The sequence below is a fragment of the Staurois parvus genome, unplaced genomic scaffold (genome assembly GCF_062004578.1).
Source record: "Staurois parvus isolate SC_StPar_1 unplaced genomic scaffold, SC_StPar_1.0 ptg000374l, whole genome shotgun sequence".
NCBI classification, from domain to species: domain Eukaryota; kingdom Metazoa; phylum Chordata; class Amphibia; order Anura; family Ranidae; genus Staurois; species Staurois parvus.
This window is the reverse complement of record NW_028318170.1, coordinates 118,762-128,685: the sequence shown is the minus strand read 5'-3', so window position 1 is coordinate 128,685 and position 9,924 is coordinate 118,762. Positions and strand designations below refer to the sequence as shown.

The 9,924-nt window shown below is 53.4% G+C and overlaps 1 protein-coding gene across 1 annotated transcript; it reads right to left on the bottom strand.

The window, feature by feature from the left end:
• Positions 1 to 2,736: 2,736 nt before the first annotated feature.
• Positions 2,737 to 8,222, bottom strand: LOC149456133 (uncharacterized). The gene is made up of 2 exons (XM_089685375.1): positions 6,171 to 8,222; positions 2,737 to 3,324 (listed from the first exon to the last, which is right to left on the bottom strand). The coding sequence occupies exons 1-2, from the start codon at positions 8,177 to 8,179 to the stop codon at positions 3,150 to 3,152; spliced, it is 2,184 nt and encodes a 727-aa protein (XP_089541501.1). The 5' UTR covers positions 8,180 to 8,222; the 3' UTR covers positions 2,737 to 3,149.
• Between the last annotated feature and the right edge of the window lie 1,702 nt (positions 8,223 to 9,924).

The following is a 9,924-nucleotide window of genomic DNA, read 5'->3' as shown; positions in this document are numbered from 1 at the left end:
ACAGGCATCCCAAGAGTGCCCCCTTCCAACAGGCGTCCCCACCAGAGTGCCCCCTTTCAGGCGTCCCCACCAGAGTGCCCCTTCCAACAGGTGTCCCCACCAGAGTGCCCCCTTTCAGGTGTCCCCACCAGAGTGCCCCTTCCAACAGGCGTCCCCAGCAGAGTGCCCCCTTCCAACAGGCGTCCCCAGCAGAGTGCCCCCTTCCAACAGGCGTCCCCAGCAGAGTGCCCCCTTCCAACAGGCATCCCCAGCAGAGTGCCCCCTTCCAACAGGCGTTCCCACCAGAGTTCCCCCTAATATTGACTGTTCCCACCAGAGTGCCCCCTTCCATCAGACGTCTCCACCAGAGTGCCCCCTTCCAACAGGTGTCCCCACCAGAGTGCCCCCTAATATTAACTGTTCCCACCAGAGATCCCCCCTTCCATCAGGCATCCCCACGAAGAGTGCCCCCTTCCATCAGGCGTCCCCACCAAGAGTGCCCCCTTCCATCAGGCGTCCCCACCAGAGTTCCCCCTTCCATCGGGCGTCCCCACCAGAGTGCCCCCTTCCAATAGGCATCCCCACCAGAGTGCCCTCTTCCAACAGGCGTCCCCACCAGAGTTCCCCCTAATATTGACTGTTCCCACCAGAGTGCCCCCTTCCATCAGATGTCTCCACCAGAGTGCCCCCTTCCATCAGGCGTCCCCACCAAGAGTGTCCCCTTCCATCAGGCGTCCCCAAGAATGCCCCCTTCCATCAGGCGTCCCCACGAAGAGTGCCCCCTTCCATCAGGCGTCCCCACCAGAGTTCCCCCTTCCATCAGGCGTCCCCACCAGAGTTCCCCCTTCCATCAGGCATCCCCACCAGAGTGCCCCCTTCCAACAGGCATCCCCACCAGAGTGCCCCCTTCCAACAGGCGTCCCCACCAGAGTTCCCCCTAATATTGACTGTTCCCACCAGAGTGCCCCCTTCCATCAGTTGTCTCCACCAGAGTGCCCCCTTCCAACAGGTGTCTCCACCAGAGTGCCCCCTTCCATCAGGCGTCTCCACCAGAGTGCCCCTTCCATCAGGCGTCTCCACCAGAGTGCCCCCTTCCATCAGGCGTCTCCACCAGAGTGCCCCCTTCCATCAGGCGTCTCCACCAGAGTGCCCCCTTCCATCAGGCGTCTCCACCAGAGTGCCCCCTTCCATCAGGCGTCTCCACCAGAGTGCCCCCTTCCATCAGGCGTCTCCACCAGAGTGCCCCCTTCCATCAGGCGTCTCCACCAGAGTGCCCCCTTCCATCAGGCGTCCCCACCAGAGTTCCCCCTTCCATCAGGCGTCCCCACCAGAGTGCCCCCTTCCAACAGGCGTCCCCACCAGAGTGCCCCCTTCCAACAGGCGTCCCCACCAGAGTTCCCCCTAATATTGACTGTTCCCACCAGAGTGCCCCCTTCCATCAGATGTCTCCACCAGAGTGCCCCCTTCCATCAGGCGTCTCCACCAGAGTGCCCCCTTCCATCAGGCGTCTCCACCAGAGTGCCCCCTTCCATCAGGCGTCTCCACCAGAGTGCCCCCTTCCATCAGGCGTCTCCACCAGAGTGCCCCCTTCCATCAGGCGTCTCCACCAGAGTGCCCCCTTCCATCAGGCGTCTCCACCAGAGTGCCCCCTTCCATCAGGCGTCTCCACCAGAGTGCCCCCTTCCATCAGGCGTCTCCACCAGAGTGCCCCCTTCCATCAGGCGTCTCCACCAGAGTGCCCCCTTCCATCAGGCGTCTCCACCAGAGTGCCCCTTCCATCAGAGTAATATGGATTGTTCCCATCAGAGTGCCCCCTTCCATCAGATGTCTCCACCAGAGTGCCCCTTCCATCAGATGTCTCCACCAGAGTGCCCCTTCCATCAGATGTCTCCACCAGAGTGCCCCTTCCATCAGGCGTCCCCACCAGAGTGCCCCCTTCCTACAGGCGTCCCCACCAGAGTGCCCCCTTCCTACAGGCGTCCCCACCAGAGTGCCCCCTTCCTACAGGCGTCCCCACCAGAGTGCCCCCTTCCTACAGGCGTCCCCACCAGAGAGCTCCCTTCGTACAGGCGTCCCCACCAGAGAGCCCCCTTCGTACAGGCGTCCCCACCAGAGAGCCCCCTTCGTACAGGCGTCCCCACCAGACTGCCTTCTTCCAACAGGCGTCCCCACCAGAGTGCCCCCTAATAATGACTGTTCCCACCAGAGTGCCCCCTTCCATCAGGCGTCCCCACCAGAGTGCCCCCTTCCTACAGGCGTCCCCACCAGACTGCCTTCTTCCAACAGGCGTCCCCACCAGAGTGCCCCCTAATAATGACTGTCCCCACCAGAGTGCCCCCTTCCATCAGGCGTCCCCACCAGACTGCCCCCTTCCTACAGGCGTCCCCACCAGACTGCCCCCTAATATTGACTGTTCCCACCAGAGTGCCCCCTTCCATCAGGCGTCCCCACCAGAGATCCCCCCTTCCATCAGGCATCCCCATCAGAGATCCCCCCTTCCATCAGGCGTCCCCACCAAGAGTGCCCCCTTCCATCAGGCGTCCCCACCAGAGTGCCCCCTTCCATCAGAGTAATATGGATTGTTCCCATCAGAGTGCCGCCTTCCATCAGGCGTCCCCATCAGAGTGCCCCCTAATATGGATTGGTCCCATCAGAGTGCCCCCTTACATCAGGTGTCACAAAGGTTTCATGGGAGATGTAGTTCTGAGGTTTTTTTTCTATTGAGCAATGAAAGCAGCAAAAATTCTGACACATAAAAAAAAAAAAAAGACAAATTTAATATTTCACTAACAAAAATACAAAATATCATATCCATAAAAATCTAGACTGTAGACAGTTTGGTAAACAGTGTACAAGACTGCAGCCATATTGTAACCTCCCACGAGGAGTGTCGAGGTGAGAACATTCTCGGATGGTATAGTCCACAACGGATCTGCAAATCCCCCTAAAAAAAAGGTGTTTACAGCAGCCCCTATAGTGGGACCCCAACTAGACAATTCTACTGGATGGGACATACTGTCTAGAGACGGAGATCGTCACGCGTCGGTCATACTCGCCACTTCTATAAAACAGGAAACCTACGAGGCTCCTTGGAAGGATAGGAAGTTCAGTTGCCCCTCATGGGCGGGACCAGCAGGATCCAGTAAGTTCCACGAGACCGCCCACGCTGGTCACAGACTGGTGAGGGACCCCCCGCTCTCCACTTCCACCGTCTGATAGTGAACCTGAGGATGGATCCCCCTCCGCTCACCGTAATCAAAGAGTCCGAGGCCATAGAGCGCGGAAACGTCGCTGACGGTGGGGTAGAACGGTTCCGTCTTGATGGGGGCGGGGTACTGCACGTAACTGTGTGAGAGAGAGAGAGAGAAGGTTATTGGTTAATAAGACCTGAGGGCCAATTTTGGGTCAATCCGTACTGCCGCCATTGCTGACCGCCTTCTGAAAAGTCAAGTTGCGTGGCTGACTTTGGTTTTGATCACCAACCTGGAACAAGCATGCAGCAGGTGAAGTCTGGAGTCAAGGTCTGCAAGTAAATTGTATACAAAGGACTATGTTCAGTCCCAACAAACCCATCCTCGGAGTAATGGAGATCTTCCAAGGTGAAGAACTTGCGGTTGTTCTGAAGTTGTAACAACGTATCTTCTCTGGATGTTCCTCACCCTGGACAGAGATACATTGTTGCAGTTTCAGGACACCCCGTGAATCCTTCACCCTAGAAGATTCAGATCGGAGGATCCAGTACAACGCTTCCAGCTGGGGCCCATACGGGTTCACCATGGTGCCAGGAATGCGGTTATGTATTTTTGCACCATGTAATGGGTTGCCATGGTGTGGTGGGCCTGCTGCCAGCACCACAACAACCAATGGAGCTCTAAAGCCGGGGTGCAGGGCGGCATTCGTTGTCATGGTGCTGGCGGCCAGCCTGACCACGCCATGGAAGGACCACCCTCAGCACACAGGACAGAAGAAAAGGGGGCCTCCTGCTTTGTCCTGCTGCTAGAACCAGAAGGGGAGGACTCATGTATAGGGAGGACTCTGATGTAAATTGGGGGACCCCTGATGCAGATGGGGGGCCCTCAGATGCGGATAACGGGGGGGACCCTCAGATGCAGATATGAGGATGGGGGCCCCCTTAGAGGCAGATATGGGGGGAGACATCCTCAGATGCAGATACAGGGATGGGAAGGGAAGGGGGGCAACGCACCCTCAAATGCAGATACGGAGGGACCCTCAGAAGCAGATACCAGGGGAGTGGGACCCTCAGATGCAGATAAAGGGATGGGGGCCCCCTTAGATACAGATATGGGGGGACCCTCAGATGCAGATAACAGTGGGGACACTCTTAGATGCAGATATGGGGCCCCTTCAGAAGCAGATATGGGGGGGGGGGGGGGGGGACACCCTCAGATGCAGATATAGGGATGGGGTCCCCCCAGATGCAGATATGAGGGGTACCCCTTAGCGCAGATATGGGGGGAAACACTCAGATACATGGGGATGGGGCCCCCTCAGATGTAGATACGGGGGTACCCCTTAGTGCAGATATGGGGATGGGGGTCCCCTCAGGTGCAGATACAGGGGTACCCCTTAGTACAGATATGGGGGGGGGGGGAACACCCTCAGATGCATGGGGATGGGGGCCCCCCTCAGATGCAGATACGGGGGTACCCCTTAGTGCAGATATGGGGAAGGGGACACACACCCTCAGATGCCTATGTGGGGGGACCCTCAGATGCAGATACGGGGATGGGGGCCCCCTTAGATGCAGATCTGGGGAAGGGGGGTTCACCTGCAGATACCAGGGGGGACCATCACATATCACATGCAGATACCAGGGGGGGGGGTCCCTCACATGCAGATACGGGGATGGGGGGGGACCCTCACATGCAGTTATGGGGATGGGGGGGGACCCTCACATGCAGTTATGGGGATGGGGGGGGACCCTCACATGCAGTTACGGGGATGGGGGGGGGACCCTCACATGCAGTTACGGGGATGGGGGGGGGACCCTCACATGCAGATACGGGGATGGGGGGGGACCCTCACATGCAGATACGGGGATGGGGGGGGACCCTCACATGCAGATACGGGGGGAGGTGAACCCTCATATGCAGATATGTGGATGGGGGGACCCTCAATTGCAGATCCGGGGGGGGACCCTCAGATGCAGATCCGGGGGGGACCCTCAGATGCAGATCCGGGGGGGACCTCTGAAGTGATGGGAGGCTCAGCATTACATGTGGCCGTTAGAGTCTACTTGTACCGATGACCATTGGCAACAAGAAGGAAAGGAAGTCTAAAATGGTAGAGTTGTCACCAGAACAGGAAGTGAGGGAAATCTCCCAATGGGGACGCCTGTTCCAGCGATACCTCCTTTCACTTCCTGTTGGTGTTTCTGGAACAGGAAGTGGTGGTTAACCCTTTCTTCCTCTATCCAGAACTACATTCACAGTTTTGCAATGAGGTCAGTAGGACAGACACAGGAAGAGTGAAGCTAGCCATACACGACACCATCTCGATTGTACAATCCATTCAGTTTGTACCCCATTGTGCAGATCCTCACACTACATCATGGGCAGACCTCAAGCTCACCACACATGATAGAATCGTCTTTAAATCCACCAACAATTGGGTAGTAGGAAAACCCGCCTGACCACAAAATCGGTTGGATTGCTAAGGTTGGGTTTCCTCTACATAGTCTTGGTAGATCTAAAAGGAGATTGAATAGAGATTGTTGGATGTATGGCCAGCTTACAGCTCACCACACACTTTACAATCTGGTTGTACAATCTCCTTTACATCCACCAACGCGTACGCAGTGCAAGGGGTCTGCCTGATTGGATGCAAATCGATTGGACAGGTTAGGTAGGTCTTCACATGACAAAGTTTGGGTAGGTGCAGGGTGACCTTAGGGGCGTTCTCTGATAAACGAGCCCCCGATTGGTGAACCCATTGATTTCCCACTTAAAAGTCTTCTAAGCCCAACCCTGTGGCCCTACCAGGCCATTAGACCATCGGGTTGGCACAGAACTGGGCCACGTGTAGCCAGTGTGGGGTCTACGTCATATCACGGACATGTAGTAATCTGAAGGTTGGTGGCCTTGGCAAGATTTGTGGATTGTAGGGGTTTGGAGTCATTAATGGGGGGGCAGTAGGTGGTGCAATGTATGGGGTACAATCTCGGTACCTACCTGTAGGGGTCCTGGTAGGTGCTGTATTGGTAGGCCTTCTCCTCCTCTTGCAGGGCTCTGGGCTGAAGCTGTGGTTGGAGCTGGGCCTGGAGATGGTGTTGAGGTTCATCCAATCTCAGTTGTGAGGGTACAGGTAGTGGAAGAGGTATTTGGGGAGCCTTGGTGATTGGCTCCACCTTCTTCTTCTTGCGAGGGGTGTATTTGTACCCTGGGTGGTCCCGGGCGTGCTGTACCCGCAGTCTCTTGGCTTCTTCCCGGAAGGGTCTCCGGTCCTCCTCGGTGAGGCCCCTCCAGACTTCCCCCAATCTCCGGCTGATCTCCGAATTGTGCATTTTGGGGTATTGGGCGGATACCCTCTTCCTCTCTTCGCTGGACCACACCATGAAGGCATTCATGGGGCGCTTCACTGCAGGGGGGCCACTGCTGGAGCCCTTCTCCTTCTGGGGGCCCTTCTCCTTGGTCTGCTGTGGCTGGGGGCCCTTGTCCTTTGGGGGCTGTGGTTCTAGGCCTTGGTAGGAATGAGGCTGGGGATCCCTCTCTTGGGGTGTGTCCTGTTGTTGGTCCTTGTCCTGGGGATGTTGGATGTGTTGGGTCCCCTGTTTCATGAAGGGGCCCCTATCCAGTGGTTTCTGCAGTTGCAGGTCCTTGTCCTGGGGATGTTGGATGTGTGGGGCCCCTGGCTGCACAAATGGGGGCCTCTCCAGTGGTTTCTGAAGTTGCTGATCCTTGTCCTGGGGATGTTGGATCTGTGGGGCCCCCAGTTGTATAAAAGGGCCCCTTTCCAGTGATTTCTGAAGTTGCTGGTCCTCGTCTTGAGACTGGCGAATATTTGGGGCTCCCTGCAACAGGAAGGGACCCCTTTCCAGTGGTTCCTGCAGTTGTTGGTCCTTGGTTTGGGGCTGCTGAATATTTGGGGCTCCTTGCAACAGGAAGGGACCCCTTTCCAGTGGTTTCTGCAGTTGCTGGTCCTTGTCCTGGGGATGTGGGATGTGTGGGGACCCCAGCTGCATAAAGGGACCCCTTTCCAGTGGTTTCTGCAGTTGCTGGTCCTTGTCCTGGGGATGTGAGATGTGTGGGGACCCCAACTGCATAAAGGGACCCCTTTCCAGTGGCTTCTGCAGTTGTTGGTCCTTGTCCTGGGGATGTGAGATGTGTGGGGACCCCAGCTGCATAAAGGGACCCCTTTCCAGTGGTTTCTGCAGTTGCTGGTCCTTGTCCTGGGGATGTGAGATGTGTGGGGACCCCAGCTGCATAAAGGGACCCCTTTCCAGTGGTTTCTGCAGTTGCTGGTCCTTGTCCTGGGGATGTGAGATGTGTGGGGACCCCAGCTGCATAAAGGGACCCCTTTCCAGTGGCTTCTGCAGTTGTTGGTCCTTGTCCTGTTGATGTGAGATGTGTGGGGACCCCAGCTGCATAAAGGGACCCCTTTCCAGTGGCTTCTGCAGTTGTTGGTCCTTGTCCTGGGGATGTGAGATGTGTGGGGACCCCAGCTGCATAAAGGGACCCCTTTCCAGTGGCTTCTGCAGTTGCTGGTCCTTGTCTTGGGACTGCTGGATGTGTGGAGCCCCTGGTTGAAGATAAGGGCCTCTTTCCTGGGATAGGTGCAACTGTGGTCCCCAGTCCTGGTAGGCTTTGCTCGGAGGGGCCTCTAGATGCATCTGAGTCTGGAAAATTGGCCCTCTGTCCTGTGCGTGTGTGGCCCCTGGAGGAGTTTGGGGACCCCTGTCCTGGTGAGCAGGCAGCTCAGGTCCCCGGTCTTGCTGGGAGCCCCAGTCCTGGTAGGGATGCATGCTGTGGCCCCCTGGCTGTATGTAGGGATCCCTCTCATGGTGGCTTTGGAGTTGTGGACTTCTTTTCGGAAGCTGCGAGCACCAGTCCTGGGGAATCTGAATGTGCGGGGCCCCTGCCTGGATCTGGGGGCCCCTCTCCTGATGGTGCTGCATGTGCGGGGCCCCTAGTTGGCCCTGTTGGCCCCCGTCCTTTAGGGAATACAGCTCAGGGCTCTCCATCCAGCAGGTGCTCACTCCTCTCCTCCTCCTCCTCCTTACTTTCCTCTTTCTTCCCCCCCCTTGAGTGCTTTAAACTCCCCCTTGCCCCCAGGAGCCGTCCAGCCAATCACAGGAGAGACCCCACCCATCCACCCTTCCAACTGGGACACTTAACCCTTGCTGCGCCTGAGAGCCCCGGGGCCCCTCACCTGAACCTCCTTCCATCCCAACAACTAGATGCGCCCACAGGCCTTTATCTCCGCATATAATCTGTTTAATCCCCTTTTAGATTGCAAGCTCTTCAGGCCAACATGCATATCCATGAGGAGACCCCATAGAAAGGGCATTGTCCTCCTCTCTGTGGGGGGGGGGCTCAGGGGCAGAGGAATACCAATCAGGAGGGGGGGACAACCTGCAAGAGGAAAAGAAACAAAATGACAACAAAGTAACAAAAAAACACAAACAAAAATAATGAAAAGAAAAAAAAGAAGAAAAGAAGAAAAAAATATTAAAATAATTAAGAAAAATAACAATAAAAAAGGTGACAAAAATACAGAACAAAAATTAAAACATTTTTTAAAATAAATAATAAAATAATAATAATAAAATAATTTAAAAAATAAAAAAAATATAAAATAATAAAAAGGGGACATAAGTACAAAACAAAAATTGATAAAAAAAATAATAAACTGATAAAAAAAAATAATTAAACTAAATAAATAGTAATCGTAAGTAGAAAAGAAAAATTAAAAAATATAAAATAATAAAAAAGGGGACATAAGTACAAAACAAAAAATGATAAAAAAAAATAATAAACTGATAAAAAAATAATAATAAAACAATAAAAAAAAATTAAAATTAAAAAAATAATAAAAAAGAATTAAAATAAAAAATATCAAATAAAATAATACAAAATAATAATTTAAAAAAGTAACAAAAATACAAAAGAAAAATAAAAAATAATAAAAAAAGATAAAAAAAAAATAATAAGATGATTATAAATGCTTAACGTTAAAAATATAAAATAATTAAAAAAAATAAAAAGTAAAAAAAAGTAACAAAAGTTCAAACCAAAAATAATAAAAATGTAAACAAAGAGAATGAAAAGTAAACAAAGCCGGAGAAATAAAAAATAGAGAGTGGGCGGAGCTCTGTCCTATCACATCAGGTGGATATTCGGTGTTCGCAGAATGTCACGTACTGTGCATCTTTATTTATTTATTTTTATTGATCGTCAATGGAAGTCGACTCATTCTATGGGGAGGGAACATTTTTTCATGTTTTTTTTTTTTTTTGTAGGACATTGGTAAGAGGAAAGCAGAACATTTCCAGCATGCTGGATGACTACCTACTCCATCCCTATACAGAGAGTCCATCCAAAAGAGTGACCGTGGCCTGAAATGAAGCAGACCGCGCCCTAGGGGCCCATTCGCCCTTTGCGTTCATGGACGCGTGTCGCTGCGTGCGATAATATGCGTTTGTGTTACGGTAGTTCATTCAATCAAAAATTGGCCACCGACACCCTTCTGTGCGCAATGAACGCCACCAAAACGCAGCGCTCATAGAGGAGGATTATTGCGATCGGCTGCGAGAACGCACCTTTGCGACACACAACAGGTTGGCGCGTGGGAAACGTTCCTGGCGTTAGTGCACTCACACCGCTGACATTTGTGATTTTAAATCTCACCTGAAATCGCATCTAACGAATGTGAATGTCGGCGTCCTAACGGGCGATTCGCTGCAGCGCGAGTCCATCTTGCGTGACG